The sequence below is a fragment of the Euleptes europaea genome, chromosome 14 (genome assembly GCF_029931775.1).
Source record: "Euleptes europaea isolate rEulEur1 chromosome 14, rEulEur1.hap1, whole genome shotgun sequence".
Taxonomy (NCBI): domain Eukaryota; kingdom Metazoa; phylum Chordata; class Lepidosauria; order Squamata; family Sphaerodactylidae; genus Euleptes; species Euleptes europaea.
In genome coordinates, this window is record NC_079325.1 from 35,483,962 (window position 1) to 35,508,243 (window position 24,282).

The following is a 24,282-nucleotide window of genomic DNA, read 5'->3' on the forward strand; positions in this document are numbered from 1 at the left end:
TTGCAATGTAGCTTTTCTTCTGCCAGCTTGCTCTACGACTCAGAGGAGCAAAACAAAACAAACGACCAAGCCCTGGTATCTCATAAGAAAAGCAACCAGCCTTCCATCCTGCCCTGTTGCTACTCCTTGGCATTTCCCGGCAGCTGTTTGTCTTGAATCCAAAACCAGCCCTCACTTCTCTTGTGACCCTTTTCAACATTCTGCATGTGGATATCATCTGAACCTTATGACACACCTGTGAGCTAGTCGGGATACCAAAAAAGTCTGGAAACAGAACATAGGAGAGTCCAGCATCCTTTGCCTTGCTGCAACCACTAGGCAAAGATGCCCTTTCAGAGAAACTGCATACATACACAGTTTGCAACTTCTCCTCTCTGAGGTGCTGCTGTTCTGACAAGGACAGTTGCCAATTGTATTTGGCATTAAGAACACCATACCCCGTTAGTAGCTGGTGCAAGAAATTAAGTCATTCTTACCCAGAAGGCTATCTGGCAATCAGGAAGGGGCTGTAGCCACGGCATGCAGAAGGTCCCAGTCTCAATCCCTAGCATCTCCAGTTAAAAATATCAGATAGCAGGTGATGTAGACGTATTCTACCTGAGACCCTGGAGAGTTGCTGCCAGTCAGAGTAGATATTACTGACCTTGATAGATGAGCAGGCCAACACAGTATAAGGCAGCTTCATGTGTTCACGTCCCCTTGGCAAGTATCTGAGGTGTTCAGCGAACTGACAATACAACTTAGTGGTCTCCCTCAGTAAAAAGAACTCCTTGTGAGCGACAGTAGGAGCCCTGGAAGGTTTATACAGACCATCGGATGGGATTGACTCGATGGTGTCACATGATTCCCTGGACTAGGTGGAGTTGAGGCTGTGGCGATTGTCTTGCGATTTGATTGACTTTTGTCCCTCCTGCCAGTTGCTGCCTCAGTGATATGGGGGTCAAGCATTTGGACCTCTAAGGTCAGTAGGTAAAGCCTCGGTCTCTCAATTTGAAGTCAAATATGGCACAGAACAAGGCCGCTCTCCACAGTGATCCTTCCACCTATAATACCCTGGAAAGCTCTCTGGACAGGACACCCGCCTTCTCGATTCAACTTGTAACACCAGTGAATTAAAAAAAAAAAATCTCATGAGGCCTTCTCCAGATATGCATTGGCTGCTTTACTGAATTTTGTTTATGCTGCTTCTGTGCGGAGTACTTCGGATGTCGTATTTTAATGTGTGTGTGTAAAGTGCCGTCAAGTCGCAGTCGACTTATGGCGACCCCTTTTGGGGTTTTCATGGCAAGAGACTAACAGAGGTGGTTTGCCAGTGCCTTCCTCTGCACAGCAACCGTGGACTTCCTTGGTGGTCTCCCATCCAAATACTAACCAGGGCTGACCCTGCTCAGATATGACGAGATCAGGCTACCCTGGGCCAATACTACTGTTTTATTGATTGCATTGTGAAGGTTTTTGTGTGTGTTTGTGTCACCTTGACTGTTCGGAAAAACAACAGTTAATACATGTATGCCTACACTCCAACAATTATAACAATCATAATGCATGGACAAAACCCTACATGCTTTCACTCACGTCTGTGTTGCTGCAGGCCTGTCCGGAAGGTGCCAGTTCTCTTGACTTCCTCCTCCTTCAATAACCTCTTCTCTCCCCCACTCCTGTTACACTATAGGATTCTGGTGCTCCCCTTTAATGGATCAGATACCCCACTTCAGGAAACCCTGACTTTTGCAACTGCAAGCAACATGAGGTAGTTTCCATAAGTGGTTTTATTACTGGTTAGATTTTTACAAATTCTGATAGCCGAACAGACTTTTCACTTTTAAAATTCTAAAACGTCAGAACAACCAATGAAGGGGCTTAGGACTAATTCAAAGTAACAAACTCTTATTAACATTTTCTTTTCTTTTTTTCGTTTTCTCTTTTTTTGTCTTTGCCCTGGTCATAAATATACAGAAAGGAGAGGGGGGAGGGGGGAACGTGTGATCCAAAGGACGGGATACCAGTATATAAGGCACATGGCAGTCTTTGAAAATTACAGAAGCTTTAGCCAACTTAAATTAATTGCTGTTTCCCTTGCCCAGTCCACAAAACTGTACATTGACACAAATGTTGTGTGGCAGGTAGCACTTCCAAGTTATTCCTTAGTCCGTCGCGTTTCTCAGACCAGAACAAAGCGGCCTTTTGGCTTCCCGGAAAGACCCTACGCTGTGGCTAGCCCAGCTGTGAAAAGCCTCTATTCACAATACACTTGGAATTCAACTAAGAATAATTCCTTTTTTAAAGAAATTATTTGGAGAAAGAGTCATCAGAAAAGATTTGTCAGAGTCGTCTGTGAAGGGCTCCGGGATTCGTGGACCTCCAGGCTCCCTGGCACTGACGTCAAGACAGAGGTGACAGACGGCATACTGGGGTTAGTCAAGTCCGTTAAGGTGGTAGGGGTGCTGGAAGGGCTCATGGAGGCATTGGAGATTTCGGAGGCGGGGCCTGATGGCGTGCCGGCTTGGAGCGTGGAGTCAGACGTCTTGTCCACCCCCGTGTTCTCTTGACGTAAAAGGTTCCGTCGGAATTTGGCTCGGGCGTTTTGAAACCAGACCTAAAACCATTCAATAGAAAAAGAGTTAACTTAAAATGGTAGACATTAGATGCAGCCTTTTTGTGCTGAGCTGGTGTCATGCAGTGGTTGACAGAATGAGTTGTGATTTAGGGGGGTCTCTGGTAATACTGACCTACCTTACAGGGTTGCTGTAGGGGTTACGAAATAATATATGGGAAGTGCTTTGAATGCTTGAAAGTGGTATACCAAAGTGAATTATGATGATGATATACTTCCAATGACAAACCGATCAATAAATCAAAGGTTAAATGGGATTCAACCATAGCAACTCCAGAGAGCCACTGGGTTCAAATGCCTGAGCATGGTCCCAGTGATCTTGGCCATCTTTTGGGCATGGAGTAGGGGTCACTGGGGGTGTGTGGGGGAGGTAGTTGTGAATTTCCTGCATTGTGCAGCGGGTTGGACTAGATGACCCGGGTGGTCCCTTCCAACTCTATGATTCTATGACCTTGGACCAGCCAGCCATATTTGTTTCTTTAAAATCAGAAGCCATCACAAAAGTTAACATATGGTCTTTAACAGGAAAAACAGGCCTGCAGCAGATACTCTGTGTTGATAAATGTCAACAGGGGTCAAATTCAGATTATATTCAGATTATTCTAGATTTAGATGTACTATAAGAAATGGTCTCTTGGGCAAGGGAACAGTAATCAGTGAAACAAATTTATAGCAAATCTCAGAGGTTGCCAAGGCAAAGACACCCTTTAAGTAATGTCCTTACCCAGTTCATAGACCAAAAGAAAAAAAATTCTCTGTGTCTTTCTGTAGTGGTAGCTACAATATCGCCCTGACCTGGATGGCCTGGTTAGTATTTGGATGGGAGACCACCAATGAAGTCCAGGATTGCTATACAGAGGAAGGCAATGGCAAACCACCTCTGTTAGTCTCTTGCCTTGAAAACCCTATAAGGGGTCGCCTTAAATCAGCTGTGACTTGACGGCACTTTACACACACACAGAGCTACGATATCACTACTTTTTTCTTCCTAGTTGGAAAGCTAACTCAGAGTTCAAGCACTTTTCAACTGCCAATGAACCTTGTTTGCTTAAAGTTGCTTTCATCTTGAACAGTTTTGAAACAGTTACAGAAAATTTAGATTAATTGCTTTTTAATAGAGGTTAAGAGTTGAGATTGGCCCTCTTATCTTTATATCAGATGTAACTCATATGCACATGCTGATTGGCTTATTTGCGCTTATGTTGATTATCTCATATTTAGTTATGAACCAATCACTTATCTAGATAATAATAATTATGATAGAATAGATTTAGAGAAAGACTGGTTTTTTTTTAATATAAATATGCACTCCTGTGACAAGCAAATCAGATTTCTCTTGATGGAAGACTCAGAAGACAACTAGGTAAAATAACTTGGGCTTTTTGATAATCCATAAAAGCAGTGAAACAGAAGCTGAAACCGAATTTACTTTTAAAACTACCACTTGCTATAATATGATTCAGCAGTGCTAGGAACTTTGATAATTTTAGCATTTATCTTCACAGTAACTGTAGGGTTAACTTTCTCATACCTGTATTTTTTTCCTGTCTTGCTCAATAAAAATAATATTTTAATCTCAATAAAAGATAAATGTTTCTACAGATGTTCTGTCTGGTTTGCAGGTTAATAGTTCAAAGAACTGAACTTGGGGGCCCTTACTCTTTTGTATGATCAGAATTAAAGGTTGTTAATCACCTTTAATAGATAAATCCTGGAGAACTCTGCAGCTAAACAATTTTGCACAGGCAAAGCCTTTAAAATTGCTTATTGCAGGGCCTCTAATCGTGCCGCAAGAAGGAATATCTCATCACACTTCAGTTCAGAATAGTTATCAAATATATATTTCAAAACTTGGTTGTGGGTTACAATGTTACATTGTAGGTTACAATGTCATTGTACTATATGTTCAATTCCACCCCTTCTTCACCTATATATACACAAATGTTGCTCTGTTTGAAGTTTGGGTCTGAGTCTTAAGTCTTGTAAAAAGTGGATACAAAATGTTTACTATTGTGGATAGATTTTTAGCTATGCTTCCACTTGAGTACCTGGCTCCATATTGGAGAACGGGATCTCTGAACGAAGTGAAAACATTATTTTCTCTCTAAGGATGCAATCCTATGCATACTTAACGAGAGTAAACACCACTAAATGCTGTGGGACTTACTTTTCAGTAGACATGCATATGATAGTGCTATAATTGCCCTCATTAAGGGCATGGGTTCTAAATTTGCCACTCAGCCAGCCACCATCTCTCAGCATAACATTCACAGGAGGTGGGGGAAATCATCTACAACACCTTGAGTTCCTTGGAGGAACAGGAAGATACAAATGAAGGTATTAATATTATAAATTATTATTAGCAATAGAAATTCCCAGGGCAGTATATGCTGCTCAGGTCTTACTCTCTAGGAGGAAAATTTGTAGGGAGAGAAATATTTGATCCAAACTGGCTGAGCAAAAAAAGATGTCCACATAGCAGGAACTCCCATGAAACTGCCTTCTTCTGAGTCAGCATTGATCTATCCACCTTTCACATCACCTACTACTTGATCCTCTTAACTGGAGATGCTGTGGATGAAACCTGGGACCTTTTGCATGCAAAGCAGATACTCTACAACTGAATCATGATCCAGTAGCCATTTAATTATGTTTTTCTTTCAAAAATAAATAATACACACTACCTCCAAAGTTCAGAGCATTGAAGTCAAGACAACATGTATACAGATGACTGATCTAACCAGACAAAAGCTGGCAATTTTCCTAGATAGACAGACACTAATTGTCAGTTCCCACATGCTTATTTACAACTCTTTGGGCAAAATGTCAAGTAGTTAACCTGTATGCGTGAATCGACCATCACACATTGATCCCCACAACCAGCAGCCTTCATATCATCCAGTGTCCATTCCAATGCTGGAGACATCTTCACACATTCATCTGAGAGCCATCAAGTAAAGAGATCCCAAGTAGTAAATATGAACTTGTGAATCAGCCATAAGAAGTGTCATCTCTTGTCCCAGTCACCAGAAGCCAGCCCAATTTAAAGCCACTTCTCTCCTTCCAGAAATCCCAGGAATCCCAGCTCTTAACCTTCCTGCCCTGAACAAGTGAATTATCTTCATACAGAATGACAGACTCAACACTGGCCCTCTGTATCTCATCTGCCAATAAAAAACTGAGATTGTAGATCTTATATTGGAGAACTGTTGGATCAAAATTTCACAATCTGGAGTCTCTGCAGATATGGGGCCTGTCCTGTAGTGTTCTCCATTTTTGAGGCTACCGAGGTCTCAAAACCTTGATAGGACTCAGTAGCAGTAGGGCATAGTTACTTTAAGCTTTGTTGCCACCATGGCAATTTGCCAGAAGAACCACCTGTTGGCTGGCCTCTGCTGTGCTGCAGCACCACCATGGCAGACGCCCAGAAGATGGTATTGCAGCTACCAACTGATAATGGATCAGGTGACAAAAGCGGCCAGTACAGTTTCATCTGGTCCTATAAAGCAGCAAAGAACTTAAGAAAAGCCCTGAAAATCATGGAAAAGTGCTTCCATCTCATCCAGCATCCTGTTTCCCTTCAGCAGCCAACCAGACATCTCTAAGAAGCTCATTAGCAGGGGGTGGAGGCCACTGTCTTCCTCCATTGTTCAGCTCACATGACTTCTTAAATGGAGTATCCATTTATTTATCACTAGTAAGCCACTGACAAGAAATCTGTGTAAAGCCATCAAAACTAGTGGAGATCACTACAGCCTGGAACAGTGAATTCCATATGTTAATTATGCATTGTATGAAAAAATACTTCCTTTTTCTCTTTGCTGAATGTACAGACAATTGAGTTCAGTGCATGATAAATTCAATTTTTCTAATCAGGCGTGATTTTATTTACCTCTGTAATGTCTCCCTTTCTCTCCCATCCCCAATTAAAAAAGCTCCAGTCTTGTTAGCCTTTCCTTGTAGGAAAGCCGCTCCAACTCCTTAATTTCATTCACTTTCATTGCACTTTTCCAATTCCATTATATCCTTTCTGAGATGGGATGATTATGAATCATAGACAGTATTCCAAATGAGGCCATGGCTTAGATCTATACAAAGGCACTATAATAATATTCTCAATCCCTTTCTTTATAATCCTTAACATGGAATTTGCCTTTTTCACCTCCACCAAACACTGAGTTAAGGGCTTCATTGAACTATCATACCAGGATCTCTTGCCTGGATGCTTTGCCCCAGCGTACATGACCTTACATTACTCTTATGTACATTGAATCTCATTTACCATTTTGTTGTCCTCATGTCTATTCTGGAGGGAGGGCTTTGGAGCTCTTTGTGTTCACTTGGGTTTTCACCAGCTTTAATAACATAATGTCAGCTGCAATGTTGGCAGCCTTTCTGCTCACCTGTAATTCTACATATTGGATACCGCTGGCCCTGATACACTCTTTGGAGGATCTCACTGCTTCCTTCCCTCCATTGCAGAGAACTGTCTTTGCTTCGTGTTCTCTAACTAGTTACCAGCCTATAACAGGACATGCTCTGTTACATCATGATAGGTAAATTAACACAAGAAAGAGCCTTTGGTCAGGGATGTAATCAAATACTTTTCATAAATCTAACTACATAGTGTCTACTTCAGTACTCCTATCAGTATGTTTGGAGACACTTAAAAAGTTTGGAGAGGCAAGACTTCCCTTCCCAGAAGCCTTGCTGGTCCTTCCTCAACACTGCATGTTCTTTTATTTGTTTAATATTTAATAGTAATTATTACATATGCTTGCCAGGGTTATGGTGAGAATAAAATGGACAAGAGGAGAACCATGTATGCCACTTTGGGGAGAAAGGCAGGGTATTTATGAAGTGAAATCAATCAATCAATACAATTAACTGCAGTAGCAGTGCATTTGCAGAGTGAATTCCCACCGCTGTTTCATTTCCTGGTGGCTGCTGAGATGGGACTGGGAGACCCGGTGCTTCTATTGCCACTTCCATAGCTGCAAAGGTTGTCCAGTTTAGCAGTGGATTTGGGTATCTGGGCCCCAGACCCCATTGCTCAGGCAGTCATTCTGTGTTGTGCCCCAGCTGCACCCCATGATTGCTGGCGCCCCAGGCCCTGCTGCCCTGTTTACATCAGCTGCTCTTGTCATTGCCTGTGCCCTTATGGGTCAAGTCTTCCCCCCACCAGCAGCAATTCATAGAACTGTGTCATTTGTCTGCATGCTTTGGGGGGGGGTGGAATTCTGAGTCGCTATATGTCAGCCTGCTACTAAATGCACAGGACTAGGATGATCAGAAAAAGCTGGCAACTCTGATTTCAGAGGCCATCCCCTATTCCCTCTCGCCATGTAGATCAATAAGACCCCCTAATAGAGCCAACAAAACATCTGTTCAACTGACTCATAAAAGCCTCCAGTGCAGAAGAAGCCACAATGTCTTCAGCCCCCCTTTCAAGTAGAAAGGCCTGAGGTCCAACCCCAATTCTTTTTAGCTCCAGTTGGAACACATGATCTTCTGCCTTGGTCAATGTAACCCAAGATCCAACAGTATGAAGCACAGCACCCTTTCCTGACAAAACTTTATGTTGTGTTGTTGTTTTTAACAAAACTAGCGTGTGGTTCTAAAATACAGCATGTGCTGCTGGCCTGTTTTCTGCACTGACCCCGCAGCAGTCTTATGCACACTGGATTTAGAATAAACCCTGCTGAGAATAGGAAGAATATGAATGGGATCAGGCTTATGATTGCTGCTCATATGGCTCCTGCTGTATGCAAGACACCCAGACTGCAAGTGAAATATGGACTATGGAACCTCCTTCATGCTGCATCCGCCATCGAAGCAACATCCTGCCATCCCAATAATGCAAGGAAGGTGTCCTTACTTCCCTTATTTTACAGAAAAGAGCAAGAGTCCATTAGCACCTTAAAGACTAACAAAATTTCTGGCAGGATATCAGCTTTCGTGAGATACAGCTCACTTCTTCACTTCTGTTCTGAAGAAATGAGCTGTGGCTCATGAAAGCTCATATCCTGCCAGAAATTTTTGTTAGTCTTTAAGGTGCTACTGGACTCTTGCTCTTTTCTACTGCTATTGACAGACTAACACAGCTACCCATCATGATTTATTTTACAGAGGGAGCTATGTGCTTGTATGCTGGAAAGAGGAGTACTGAGAGCCTCCAGAGATCCAAATTTCAAAGGGGGGAAATAACATTATATTGTTCAAAAGTAGAAGCTTCCCCCAAGACAGGCGAAATGTAGGTCTTGTACCTGAGAAGATTGAAAGCTTCTGTTTTGCAACAGGCCACGGCAGCTGCCATCAGAACCTCTCAGCCCTCCACTGCAGGCTTCTGGGCACAATGATATAAACTCAAGAAGCTGCCTTACACTGATTCAGACCCCACTGGTCTACTTAGATCAGTACTGATGGCCAGCAGTTCTCTAGGCTTTTAGGTGGTGTTACCCAACTGCTATCCAAGATATTCTGAGTGGTGATGTGGGGACTGAAGCGGTAGCCTTCTGCATGCAAAGCAGGTGCTCTCTCACTGAACTAAAATCCCTCCCCAAATGATCCAGCGGTTGCCACCTCTGGAGAGCCAGCATGGTGCAGTGGTTAAGAGCAGCAGACTCTAATCCGAAGAACTGGGTTTGATTCCCCACTCCTCCACATGAGTGGTGGACTCTAATCTGGTGAACCAGGTTGGTTTCCCTTCTCCTGCACATGAAGCCATCTGGGTGTCCTTGGGCCAGTCACAGCTCCCTCAGAACTCTCTCAGCCCCACCCACCTCACAAGGTGCCTGCTGTGGGGAGGGGAGGGAAGACAATTGTAAGCCACTTTGAGACTCCATAAAGGTAGAGAAAAGTGGGGTATAAAAACCAACTCTTCTAAGTTATTATAGTACAATAGCAAATGTCGTCTCCCTTTAAACAAAAAAAGGCATCCCTGGGCAAATTGCAGCCCTGAGATCTTGCTGGTTATTTTGGGCCACTCACAGATCCTTGTGGTTCTTTATTAAATTATGAACTCTACCAGAGAGAGACACAGGAACGGGCCCTGGCTCAGTGGTAGAGCATCTGTTTAGCATACAGAAGGTCCCAGGTTCAATCTCCAGCATCTCCAGTTAAAGATCTGGAAGTAGGTGATGTGAAATACCTCTACCTGAGACCCTGAAAAGTTGCTGCCAGTCTAAATAAACAATAGTGACCTCAAAGGACCAATGGTCAGATTTAGCATAATGCAGCTTCCTGTGTCCATGTGACCCATGCAATTATTTTAATGGTTAGTTAACGCATGATGAAGAAGGTGAGAAAGGAACCCCCAACCATGCCCAGGTTAGTGGACCATCTTTCAGCCCCCCTCCAGCCACAGTAGCCCCACCCTCAATCCCTGAAAATCTTACTCAAATGCCTCTTTGGGTGAAAACACATGGTCACTTTAGTCTCCTTTATTTCCTGTTTCAGCCAGGATCGAACGCATGCATTTCGCCGAATGTGCATTAGATCCTGGCTGAATCCTGACTGAAACAGGGAATAGAGGCTAAACGACCATGCATTTTCGCCCTTAGTCTTCTGAGACTTCAACCCCAGTCTTTAGCGGCTAGTCTCATAGCCACGAGGGCTAGAAACTTTATTTTTAACTTGAGCATATGAAATTGTTTTATATTGTCAGACCACTGGTCAATCAAGGTCAGTATTGGCTAGCCTGACTGGCACTGGCTTTCCAGGTTCTCATATCCCCTGCTACCTGATCCAGGAGAGGCGAGGGATTGAAGCTGGGATCATCTCCATGCAAAGCAGGTGCTCTGTCACTGAATCATGCAGTTGGAAGCATGGTCTCCAGGAGGAGAATCAGACCCTGAAAGCTCAGTCAGAACCCAGGTGAATGTTCCGTGGATCCAGAATGACATCCTGTTTCACCAAGCCAGGCTGCTTTCTTCCTGTCTCGGCTGAATTCCCCTTCACAGTTTCCAATGCCCAGTGATTAAATTCTGAAAAGAAAAGGTGCTGGGGCTCCAGAATGTCATGCCCACCAAACAGGAAGCCCACTGATTACAGACGTGTGGGTGAATTGAGCTCTCAGTGATAAAAAAAACATTGCTGCTGCTTCTCAGGAGCCTTCCTATCTTTATTTCTTTTCACATCCCAAGGATGGTGATGAAAATAGATATGGGAGATTAGCTCTACCTCAAATCAAGCCCTCTGTCACATCCAGGGATGTTGGCATTAATTAACACATGTCCATGCACGCTGCTGGAGCTGCAAAAAATAAACAGAGGCCTTGTGGCACCTTAACAGACTAACAAAGCTGCCACTTCAGGGCAGCAAAGCATCTGATACATAAAGCAGAACGTGGAATCCTCAGAATGTGCCTGGGTTTTATTTTCAGGTTCCATTTCCCAGTCCTTGATGTTGTCGAGAAAAACTACCAAACTGTGTGACCCATTTCTGCTGCATACACTCATTCAGGAGGGGGATTCTGGTCCCTGCACAAACATGTGTACAATTTCTGGCCCCCATTCCTAGCCTTTGACTGTCAAGTTATGCAAAAATAAACTGTGCCACTAATATTAATTATATGCAAATTAGGAAAGGCATAGCTGCTGTTCTAAATGATGGGGTGTCTAGTGGGGATTAATTTGTGTCAGGGCATATCTTGTTTTCTGTTTTCATTGCAGAACTTAACCCAGGACCGAATGAAGTAAGAACTGATGAAAATGACCCTGAGTACATTTTCTTCACCTTGGAATAACAATAGAGAATCCCCAAACTTCATCGAATAGGAAGAAGGGTTTCAGACCAGATTGCAGTATTTTCAGGCACGCAAGAACCTCAGCATCTCTTTTTCTAGATGCTGAGCAGCAGGCTGTAGCACAGAGTTATAGCTATTTTCCGCAGACCATGAAAAAAGGGCCATTCCATAGGGGAAGGATGCTCCCTGGAGGTTTGGCTAGGAGTTGTCCAAAGCTTGAAACTGTATCTCTCTAGGTTTTTCTTAAGAGTGGGTTTAAAGGCAAGAAATAATGCAGCATAAATGACAACCTACTTGCAAACAAACTCCTTCCTAGGGCAAATGAGATCTAATTGCAGCTGTGCTCCCACACACACACACACACACATAAACACACACTAGAACCTGTCCCTGTCTATCTGGGAAGGCTTGCCAGGTCAATATGGAAGCAGGACCATCTGCAATACTACCCAGTAGAAACAGGAGGACCCTTCAGGTCCCAGGGGCAAGACTTTCTTTTCCACATGAACCCTGTTTCTCACTCTCAGCTTCGGTACACCGGCAGCATTTTTATTGGATCCACACATGCAAATTAGCCCTGGATTTGTTACTAGTAACACCACGCATACATAATAACTAACTTGTGGAACTTATTGCCACTCGCATAAGCCATTTTTTAAAAGGATTATATTAACAGCTAAAGGATGACTCTTGGAGTATTTTTATTAATAGCCACGAGAGCAAAGAATTTAGAACTGCCATATTGTGGGTCAAGATGCCTCTGATTTCCACATGCCGGGAATAAACCCAGGATGTTGGGATGGTGGTCTTCATCAGGCTCTGTTTGGAAGCTTTGGTGGGAGGGTGCATCTAGGATTGCTCACACACCCACTGATTCGCCTCAAGGGCTGTTCACCAGTCATAAACAGGGAGACGGTTTCTTGTCCGTTGGTTTGGCTGTTTGTGAACAATACCAGCCTGTTTGTCAGGTTATTGTTCACGTATTCAAACAGTACAGTACAGTACCATCCATTGCAACTGGCAGTGATTCACGTATGTGTATTCTCACACAGCCCAATAGGATTCCTACTCTCCCACTATCCTCCACAGACCGATAGTCATTGCATGGCAGCCAATCATATAAACTGTGAGCAAATCAAAGAGTCAGGCAATGATTATTGTAATGATCCCCTTTTAAGGCATACAGCATTAGGCAAGAGTACTCATTTTTGGGTCCATCCAACAGCTTTTATTTGTATAACATCAACTCCAACAGGTCCCAGCTATAGCTCACAGCAACATCAACTAAACTAGAAACTGGTAACAAGAACTCTGCCCTCTGGGACCTAACTAACTCCAATAGATAATGGGGGAGGATCAGACTATACCATTATATACATATATCACAGTAAATAATACCACAATTATAAACACAGTATTTTTTAAAAAAAATCTTCCTGTTGGGTATTTAAGTCCGTATTATCTACATTTTATGCATGCCCATTCTCACACAGCCTTATGGGAGACATACTTCCTCCCTCACATCATGTAATTACCTGACCAGCCCGTGAGCACACATGAACACATGAAGCTGCCTTATACTGAATCAGACCCTTGGTCCATCAAAGTCCGTATTGTCTACTCAGACCAGCAGCGGTTCGCCAGGATCTCAGGCAGAGGTCTTTTACATCACCTGCTTGCCTAGTCCCTTTAACTGGAGATGCCAGGGATTGAACCTGGGATCATCTGCATGCCGAGCAGATGCTCTACCACTGAGCCAAAGCCCCTTCCCTCCATGACCCCAAGCAGAATCACCTCACCTACTGCACAGATGTAAAAGCCCCCACAAGACAAGGAAATGAAACGTTAGAACCACCTCTACTGCACAGCCACAAAGCTGTTTGACGGCCATTCAAGGAAGATGGCAGCTAGGCAAACAGTCCACAAATTCAACATTCAGCTCATAGGTGATCAAAGCTGTCAAACATGGTATATTTCCCAGTTGAACATGTTTGCTATAAAGTTCATGGTATCCTGGCTTAGGGGCATCTGATGCTGGCAACCATCACCAATAGAAGGGTGAACTTGATGGACATATTATGATATTGAATGGCAATTCTGATCTTCATGGGACACAACCTTCTTCCCCTAAACACAGCTAAACTTACTTCCTTGATTAGAAGGACTGAAAATTTTGTGCATCCAGAGCCTCCTTTTCTCTGTACAATCCTATTTTTCAGACAAGGGATTACTCTCGCAGACAATCCCTAGGAGAAGGCAGGAAAAAAGTGTTGTATGGATGCCTTTTGCTTCCTTTCTCTTGGATTTTTATCCTGCTCTTCCTCAAGGTGCTTGGGTAGGCATACATAGCTCTCCCCTCCTCTTCCTCCTCCTCCCCCTCCAAGGTTCTCTTTAATTCCCTACTAACCCACACTCAGGAAGTGTATGGTCCAACTCCAGGCATTTTTAGAGCTACCCAAGATGTAACCTGTACTTAAAACATTCACACACTTCCTTGACAGACTCACAGGATCCTGCAAAATGCAAAGTGTAAATCAGCCACAAGCAGGGGTGGTCTTAGGGACTCTGGGGCCCTGAGCAAAGTTCCGGATGGGGCCCCTGAATCTTCTTTTCCCCCTTTGACAGGGGAATGATGCCATGGTCAGTCAGGGGGCCCAAGCCAATGGCAGCTGTCCTGGATGCCCCATTCCTAAGACCACTCCTGGCCACAAGATGGCAACTGCCACCAGCAAACAAAGGACAATATTGTGTTGCTGTATTTCTCTCTAAGGAACACGGTATTTCTGCACAGCCATTCCCCCGGTTCCCCTTTTGGGGCTTTAAAAGACCATCGCTGATAGTGCTCAGCTCCCAAGCACTGGCTTGAAGTTTTGTATAAACTTTAAATCTTATTGGTGTGTCAAAATTCAAACCGGAAACTTCAAATGCTCACTTTATGCACTGCAAGAATAGCTGGTCAACCCTTTCAACAGAGAGCTAGATTAGCAACAGTCTGTACGACAGCAAAACTGAAAACAAAGGATATCCAACTAATGTTCTAAACAGAAACGAGGCCCTAGGAGACCATCTCTGCATGTCTTGCCATTTGATAGCCACGAGCAATTGGAACTAGTTTATGCTAAGCTTGGAAGGAGCCGTGGCTCATTGGCTGTGTGCTTGCTTTGCATGTAGGAGGCCCAGGGTCACACACACACATACGTGGCAAAAAGGATCTGGAAACAGGTGATGAGAAGGACCTCTACTACCTGAGACTTCAGAGGGCTGTTGCCAGTCAGAACAAAAGTACTGGACTAAATGCTTTGACTTGGTATAAGGCAGCTTCATGTGCCCCAGGAGGGGGGCAGTGTGCAAAGATGACAGGACCCTTGCTCATGGCCTTTTGCAAATGTGTGGCACAGAGGTATAGATCCCTTGTCCAGATGCCTGAGGGCTTCATGCCACCACTGTATGCTGCATGTCATCCTGCTTAAGCAGTTGCTGATTGTTTAGCTCCTCTGGGCTGACACTTAGCCAGCTTGCCTGCAAAAATCCAGGTTGCACACCTGGCTTTGCAGAAGCTTAGCCTGCAAATACATCTGCCTACAAAGAGTGCTTCATTATCAAAACAAGAGGTTCTGGGGCTGCAGGTAGTCTGAATGTCATTTTATCCATTCTGGCTGTGCCTACTAGGTGTCTAAACAATTCCAGCACACAACACTGGGAGGGAAGACCAGGGTTATATTTACTGTTAACTTCTCCAGGTAATGGGTATGGCTTTGTGTATGTGATGTGGGTTGTTGTAACATTGCTGCTTAAAGCCCTCCTGTTGTTCTGACTTGGGGTCAGCCTCTGCTAACATTGTTCAGAATAGTCCGGTGCAAATTCTAGTCTGCGCTGAACCTTCCGTGTCCAATCTCCACGGACTGCCCACGTGAAAGCAGAATTTGCACCAAGCTGGCACCTGGAGATCGTGAGATCAGGTAGACCTGGTTAAAGAAAGACAATGGTCATTTATGTGGGGCTGTTTCCCTCACAGTCACTCCTCTGACTGCTCCAGTGCTTCGTTTCAATTATGCATGCCTTTCCCAGCTGTCAGAGATCACCTCGCTCTCCCCGTTCATTTCAACGCATTTTGCCCGTGTTTCCCAGATGCTGTTTTAGCAAAAATCCGGAAAACATGGATAAAATATGCAGAAATGTGCAGGGAGAGCAAGGCGACCTCTGATGTTCGGGAAAGGCATCCATAATCAAAATGAAGCGCTGGACCAGTCGGGGGGTGGGGACCACTGAAGAAAAGCCTTGCATAAATGGCCAATCATTTCTACTCCCACCCAACCTCCATCTCATGGTTCAAACTTCCCACGTCACACCCAATTTGATTTCCAGTTTGATCTTTACTGAAGATGATACCACTGAAGAAGTGAGCTGTGATACGTGAAAGCTCATATGGAAAAAACTCATGAAAGCTCATATGGAAAATCTTTAAGGTGCCACTGAATCTTTGTTTTAAAAACCCCGGAAGGCCCTGCCAGAAACAGATGATGCCACAGCATCCTCCAATGGCAGGCAGACATAACTGGTAAGGCACACTGCTATGAATCTGTACCACCACTCCAAACAAAGGACAGCTTGCCTGCAGTTCAGACACAGCCTAGTTGCCTTGGAAGTGTCCACCTAACCAAGCACCATAGCAATGCTTTCTGTCTTTGCTGTTTAAGCAGATCTTTTATTGTTGCTTAACTTGGTTTGAATCGTTTTGATGCTGCTGTCATCTTACGGATCATCATGGATAGAAAAGCATTTGTTTTAGGCAGTAGCAACCAGCTAGGCTGCCTGGCGGGAAAGCATCTGCAGCCATCCACACCCCAGGGGGTAAATGTTTCCAGAGTTTCATTTACACCAGTGTTGTTTCACCCAGGGGCACCTCCTGTTTACACCTTAAACCCCTTCTGTGTGCATTTAGATGATGATCAGCAGCCCGTGGACATCTGAGAATGACGAAATTCTCTAACTGTGCCTTTTGCTTCTTGAGCCTATATTCAGAAACATGCAAATGGTAGTTTGCTCATCATTTAATAAGGAACTTAGAAAGGGCTAGATCAAACTGGCTGTGCAGGGGAGAAAGGACAGTGCAGGGGAGAAATGTACATCAACTGCAGATTCTGCAAACTTTTCTTAGCTTTGAAGAAAACCACACATGATTCCCAAAGCTCATGCCATGGAAGTTTCAAACCCCTTCTGAATCTTCCAATGACACAGCAGAGAGCCAGATCTTTCCTTGGCCTGCCTAGAGTGGAAACTGGTACCCACAAACCCAGCTGCAGGTGCCACAGGGTCATCCTTCTGGCACTCCGGAAAGAAAGCTGCCTGTTTGCTTGGGGCAAGAGCCAAGGCCTTGGCCTCTCTTACCTGGAGAACTCTCTTGGTCAAGCCCGTTTTCTGAGCAAGCTGTTTCAAGTCCTTGGCATCTGGATTGTGGTTAATAGCAAAATAAGACTTCATTGTCCGCAGCTGGTGGTGTTTGAAAGATGTCCTCATGCGCTTCGTTTTCTGATTGCTGGGGTATTGCTGGTCTCGGTCCAGGTGGTCCCCGTCATTCTCATTGCAGCTCAAAGCTGGAGACAAGGAGGAGGAAAAGGGCAAGTCAGGCCAAGCGAGAGCAGCCATCGAAACAACACACTGCCGTGTGCGCATTGTCTGCCCCTTTCACGCCTGCAGCCTCGCTCCTTTCTTGTTTGACAATAACTGGCCTGTACAAACCCTCACCTGCACCTTGGCTTTCTCTGCAAGGGCAGGTGGCTTTCTTTTCCCACCCTTCACTGCTTCCCCCATCCTTCATTTTCAGACACAATGAGAAGAGTCAAGAACAACCTTGCAACTTATTTTAATGCACTTTAATGCCCAGCTGCATTGTGCAGTTGCAAACCTGCAACAACCAAGTCTACTCAAACACTCAATGGCAAAAAGCTCATTCAAAATCCTCAGCATTCTTCCAATCCCAACACTGCGGGATACAGGAGAGACCATTTAATAAAAACCCTGGTTTTAATCAGCGGGAGGGAGATTTTATATACCTGATGGCAAATTCCGGTTATCACTTGACTGAAGACAAGGGGGGAGGGGTTGACAAGAGGGGGACAGTTCCAGAGGCCCTGGAGAGGAACCAAAGACCAAAATGGAAGTTTAAAATAATTGTGTGTTTGCATTCCATTCAGATCAAACTCCCTTGAAGAAAGCTGTGTGCAGAACTCCTTTCTTTTCCATGTTTTTACTAAAGACAATTTAGATAAATTTAGGCTCCCTCATACGGCTGCATAAATTCACTAATGAAGCTTACACAAAAGAAGCAAAGGAACCTTATAGTAATTAACCAGCAAAGCTACAATTTGCACACTAAGCAAAAATATGCATACCGGTGAAAGTGTGTGTTTCTTTTTTTTAAAGCTTTTAGACATCATCAGAGCATATAGAGACACAGGAAGTTCCTTCTACAGATAACATGAAGAGCAAAAGCTAACAACACAAAGGAACCCAACAATGCATCCCTTTGGACATTGCCTCATGAACAGGCCCTGGTTGCTGCTCAAGCATCCACAAACTCCTTTTTCAAATTAAAAACAAAAACAAACTATATGTGGGGGGGGGGGGAGAAGGGAGATCCCTGTTTTATTTTATATTCTCTCTTGGTAATTATTTATCCAGTGCCCCCCAAAGATAAATATCCACTGTGGGAGTGTTAAAATGTGCATTATTGATCCAGCTGTCTAAACAAATCTGCACCAGCTTTAAAAATTGTCCATCACCACAGATCCAGTCTGCCTCTACTAGGTACCTATACCAGCATAGCCTTATTTCCAATGCACATTATTTATCCAGATGTAACAACAGAAAATGAAATGTACAGATGAATCTACTGTTCGCAACTGGGCAATGATTGGTCCTCAGTAGCCATAGCACCAAATGTTCAGAAAGACATCACATCCCATGCGCAGTTAGCAGGTCATGGTAGTGCTTTAAATACCGGTATTTCATGCAAAGACCTCATAGCCTGCTTCTCCCTAGAGTATAAGGACGAGAGGCACCACCCAGGACCAGAGGAAAAATAAGTTTTAGCTTGGTGTTTGGCCTCTGCTTGCAACTGCCAGGTGCCCCTAGGAAGTTCGCTGGCAATGAAGGTAGCCACCACTTAAGATTTTTTTTAAAAAACACCCTAAGAAATGGCAACAAGCAAAAGCCCAAAGTCAAGCAGGGTGTTTTGGAGAAGCTTCAAAGAGACTCAGAATCTTTTAAGAGAACAATAACCAACCCTCTCCTCTTACTGGGCTGACCATATTTCCTTGAGACAAAAACAGGACATTGGGATGGCAAAAACTGGACAGGGGTTATGTAATATTAGCGTAACCTGATCGGAGCACTTTTTCTATGAGAATTTACCCAGCCATGCCTGCATGCAGCATAAGAAATGTCAGAAGTGAAGGAAACAAACATTGGAAGTGTAATGAGGTGCAAAACGGGACCAAATTGACATTTTAATTAAAAAGACGGGATGGCCAGGAAATATGATAAAAATGGGACTGTCCTGTTCAAAACGGTATATATGGTCAGCCTACCTCCTACCCACTCTTGTAGTCACCTTCTCTTGAAAAAGGTAGACTGTAAACATGTCATTAAAAGCAGAGAAACACTCTGAAAGTGTATACGCCATCTTGGAGCCACCCTTTACATTTGCCTTTAGCATCTGGTAGTGAAAAGTACACTGCTTCTGTACATGGAGGCACCATTCCTAACTGTCATCCCTAAAGCCTGTTCTCCACTATGGCAAACCTGTTCTCCACTATGGCTCTTAAGAGCAACTTGTTCCACCTGAAACATTCCATCTGGCATAAGAATATGAAGTTTTGAGTCTGGCAGAATTTTTAACCTGCCTCCTAAACAGTTCGACATCACTTGAAATCTCGCTTCAGAAGCCCTGCTCACAAGTTGCAATGAACACACATACAATCCATGTACAGTGTACACTTGATTTTTTTATATGTGCAGTGAGTAATTCTCATGTTACCTTCAATGCATGTACAGTTGAACATGTTATTGAAACCCCACATTTATCCAGGTACTGGTTCCATTTGCCAAGTGAATGTGCATTAGTCCTTTCTTACAAACAGGTGTATGCACATACATGCAGGTACTCTCTAACATGCAAACTGTGCATATGCCATAATACCTGATCTGCTGTCCCAACAGGACTGGCTCACAACAAAGCAAGCAATTGCTTGGGCCAACAATATTGATAAGGTGACAATGAGATCTCATAACGCATCCTAGAGGTTGTTAATTTGGGAGCCTCCAAAAGCTATACTCCAAAATCCTCTTGGCGACATCTTTGATCATGCACTGTATCTGTTCAGGGTAGGAAAATGTCCTGAGCCAGCCTACCCCTGTCCTATCTGAGTCTCATCTGTCAGATGTAGGCCTGCTCTGATATATTAAATATAGTACCCAGCACCTCATCGGTTCTTAATAAATGCTTAGTAATGGTTGTGAGAGAGGTCACCTTCCTTAATTTGCAGTAGATTTTTAAAAAGTATTTGCAGTGTCCAGGTTGGTACTCTGGACATGTATGGGGGTGCATCTGATGCTGCTTGCAGTTAAGGATTCCCAGAGTACATTTGGAAAACGCATTATGCAGCCAGTGGCTGCATTTAATGAACTGCAGCTTTGGTAAGAACCTGCATGGGAAGATCTTCCAGCCAGGAGCCTCTCACCCACGTACACCTCACCACCTCAAATCACATAATAGAAGAATGGCTGGATATAAATGTAACAAATAATGTAAACATGGGGGGGGGGGTAAGCATTCACATTCTACCCTGATGCCTCCTCTCTTCTTCCAGTGCCTGACCACAAATGGTTTCCTGATACTGGGGCTGCACCATACCCATCAGCCCTCCGTTGAACCCAAAAAGAACCTCATGTCCAAGATGTGCTTTATTTATTATGCCCTAACTGGAGGGAGGTTTGAATGGCATTAGCAACGTCTGCCTTTGGGCTCTGGTTGCTAGTTCCTGCCAAAGGTATCCTTGCGATGGATTGAGGACTGGATTAACTAAGATAATAAACATGCTGGAGAGACAGGGAGCTAGCAGGCTTTGATTAAAAGACCTGGTTTAACACAATCCACTCTTTTCTGCCAGCACTTAAACAGTTTGGTTTTTACTTGGTTTTGTTGTACTGTTGTTGTTGTTTTTTGGGGGGGAGGTTGTCTGTTTTCTATGGTTTGCTTTCATTTGTATTTTAGAACTGTAATGCACTGCCTTGTGAATAGTTTTCAGTTGTAATCTGGTCCACAAATATTTGCAAACAAAAAAAGTCTGAACTCCTGTCTGTGGCGTTTCTCCAGCTATTAGTTGAGATGGGGTGACATTATAAAAAATGTTCACAAACATTGATGGGGAAGCATATAGTCAGCCAACAAGAGGCAGCGAGTCTTGTATGTGTGTGTCTATCTGTGTAAAATGCTGGTAAGTCACAGCTGACTTATGGCAACCCAGTAGGGTTTTCAAGGCAAGAGAGTAACAGCGGTGGTTTGCCATTGCCTTCCTCCATGTAGCAACCCTGATATTCCTTGGTGGTCTCTCATCCAAGTACTAGCCAGATCTGACCCTGCTTAGCTTCTGAGATCTGATGAGATCAGGCTAGCCATGGCCATCCAGGTCAAGGGTGAGTCTTCTCTAGGGAATGTGAAAGGGGGATACCTGAAATGGCCTAGGGATAGAAGGGATTGTACACTGATGACCTGAAGGGCGGAAGTCAGGAATGGAAGCATTGTGGGCCACTGGAGTAAAAGAGGACAGCTGAATGATGCATCGATTCAAATAAGCCAGCTCATTTTGGGGCTGGAAGCTATCAAGGAGCACCCTAGCAAGAAAGTGGGTGGGCAGAAGAGTGGTCCTCTCCCTGGGGGTGATGAGAAAGAGAGTTTTGTTTTAAAAGCAAGTCCTCTAATCAAGCCTGCGTGGATTAAGAATGCCTTGTCCTCATTGCATCCATCCAATCAATTGTTCACTCAGCCTTTAATTGTGGACGAAACATAAGCCATCACGGACAGAATACAAGATCCCAGAGCAGCCTCATGTCATCAGGACCTCACACGACCCCCTTTCAGAAGGGCATGATGGGGTTGAAGGGCATGATGGGGTTACAACACTGTGTGTGTTGAGCCATGGGAAAACTCTTGCCCTCCCCCACAGACAACATCATGGCACCATCCGTGGTTACAGTTCTGCAATAGCAAGGCGAGACATTATTTGGGTGCCTGGTTGAGTAGCCAGACTGGCCACAAGTTCAATGTTCACCATGTACTTGGATGTTCCACATCTCAGGCATGATTCTCAGTCCCTGAAATACTCCCTTCTTTCCAAAATAAAGATGCTAAAAATGCACCACTAGATCCACAGCGGCTGGAGTAAACATGCCTCCTTTCTGTCTCCCTCAGCATGCACAGGAAAAGAATGAATGAGGCTTTTGTCTAACCTTATGCCCTGTGAATGGGTCCAAATGGGCACTTGCCCCAGCAAGCAGGGAAGCCAGTCTGAGCCAGTTTCGGAGACCGGATTTCCAGAAGGAAAAAAATCTACTATCCTATTGCCAGCCACAGAGAAGAGAGACCTGCATGCCTGGGCTTTAAAAACCAACAGTTTTTAAAAACCAACAACTCTTTCTCTTGACTGCTAAGTGGACAATGCAAATCTTGAAAGGAAGAATGCCCACTCGCACACAAGTTGGCATCCCACAAGTACAGCCTCCATGATATAGACTCAGCAACCCAGGGTAATCTGGAGGCTTGCTCTGTGAATTGTTTCAGTCTCCACCTGTTCTACATTCTTTTAATCCCCCCACACCAATAATGAAAGTCTGATTTATTAGAAGTGAACACTGAGCAGAGTTGTGTGGTTAAGGGAGTAGGACCTGTGGAGAACCCATCACGGGGGGGCTCTATGCCAGGACATTCCTCTTCTAATCCTGCTGATGTTCCCTCCCCAAAGGGATCAGGGAATCTGTTTCTCCAGCATTTAGGGGAAGAACTGGGAAAGGTCATAAGAGGAGTTGCTGCTTGGAGGCCAGAGTATTCACATCCAATTAGGCGGAGCAGTGGAACCCAGCTTTCCTAGCCCTGGGGCACCAAAGGAGCATTAGCCTTGAGTCGTCTTTATGTGGGACAATCCATTCTCCTGCCAGAGATCTGGAAAGATTCTGGAAATCCCAAATAAACCACTGCCGCTGCAGGAGCATCTGGATTCATTTGGAAAAACTGAGTTGCAGAATTTAGCTTGGGACATTTAAGGGATTTGCCTTCTATGCAGCCCAGCCAATCGCCCCTCGCCAGGGGCTCACACAACTATTCTGCTCTAGCAACATTGTTGTTGTGTTTGTGTTTTGGGGTTTTTTAGGGGGTAATTTTAAACATTTATAGGCTGCCTTTCCACTCAACATAGAGTCCCCAAGGCAGCGAACAATCAAAACAATGTTTAAAATGCAGACAAGAATGTATACAACAATTAAAGGAAATGTATAAACTCACAAGCACACACTCCTTTGGCCTCCCCTCTGTTCATGGTGGCAACCCACTTGATGCCAGCGTGCCAATATTTGCTGCTAGCTGAGCTGCCATTTTGCAGCCCACAGGAAAAATATATATTTCTGTGGGGGTTTGCCACGTGGGAGAGGTGGGGGAAGGAGCCGGGGCTCTCATGGGAAAGGGCATGCCCAGCCCTTCTCCTGGAGACCAGAATGCCAGGGATCTCTACCCTTGTGTGGAAAGAACCCACTCTTCAGAGCAGCTGTGGGTCCTCCCTTGGTTGGAGGGGTGATGGTCATGCTCTGCCGTCCTCCCCCAGGAGGCAAGGGCCTGCAGCAAAGGCTCTGGATACCCAAAGGGAAGTAAAGCTTTACAGGGTTTGCTGCTGCCAGATGTGGCAAAGATGGTTTCGGTCAAAGATTCGACAAATGCATGGCAGAGGGAAAAGGAGCTCTGTGGTAAGAGGCAGGATACCTGGGGGACAGGCAGATTTCCTACACTCCTTTGCGCCCCCCCCCCCAAGCATCTGGCTTGGCACTAGGGACGCTGGGCGAAACGCACCCCCCACATCCAGCAGAACCATTCAGTGTGCTCTTCAGCAAGCCAAACAAAGCAACTGCCAAGCCTACAACATGCACAGCCAGTCCCCAGAGAACCCCAAGCCAGGGGTGCCCAACCCGGGTTGCCCATGCCACCACCAGTGTCCCTGCAGAAAGGGAGAGCTGCAGCTGAAGATGGGGGGGCAGGGCTGGCAAGAGGACAGGATGAGGGGGAGGACATGCCAGGGGTCAGGTCATTTGAGGGGCCCCTAGCAGGGACAGGCAGGTCCTATAAAGAGGCATCCTATGAAAGTTGGATTGGGTCTGAAAGATGAGAGGGGAAGGGGGGATTTTTGTTCGGGAGGGGCCACATCACCCTCACCCTCCCCTTCTCCACAAACACAGGCAGGTTTTGAGCTGGTCGAGAGTGTCTATTTTAGTTGGGATCAGAAGCACACTGGTAGGGCTTCGCTTCACACCAGCCTGCTGACTGTCCATGTCCCTGGGTATCTCTCCGCCCCCTTCTCACCCCAGGGAAGGTCTGGATTCCAGGCCAGGGGCCAAGAAGGGGTTCTTCCCCAGGCACGAGGCATGGAAGGGGCAACACCGGACTCCAGGAGGGCTCTCAGTGCCGGAGGGGAGATGCCCCTCTTCTTTGACATTGCCTGGGAGGTCAGGCCCATGGAGGAGAGGGGCGCCTTCTTCCCAACAGGCAGGCGGGACCCTTTCAAGCAGAGCCGCCAGTTCAAGAAAGAAAGAGGCCGGAGCAAGGGGTGGGAGACAGGCACTCTGTGCTTCGCCCCTCTTTGGAAAAACCCAGGGGGTTGAA

At 44.9% G+C, this 24,282-nt stretch overlaps 1 protein-coding gene across 1 annotated transcript in view; it reads right to left on the bottom strand.

Moving 5' to 3' along the window:
- Positions 1-1,751: 1,751 nt before the first annotated feature.
- LHX2 (LIM homeobox 2) overlaps positions 1,752-24,282 on the bottom strand; it is a 28,255-nt gene continuing 5,724 nt past the window's right edge. Inside the window, exons 4-5 of the mRNA XM_056860664.1 lie at positions 16,749-16,954; positions 1,752-2,596 (exon numbers count right to left, since the gene is read on the bottom strand). Of these exons, the coding sequence (XP_056716642.1) occupies positions 2,309-2,596; positions 16,749-16,954 (494 nt within the window). The 3' untranslated portion in view covers positions 1,752-2,308. The remainder of the gene's footprint in view (positions 2,597-16,748; positions 16,955-24,282) is intronic.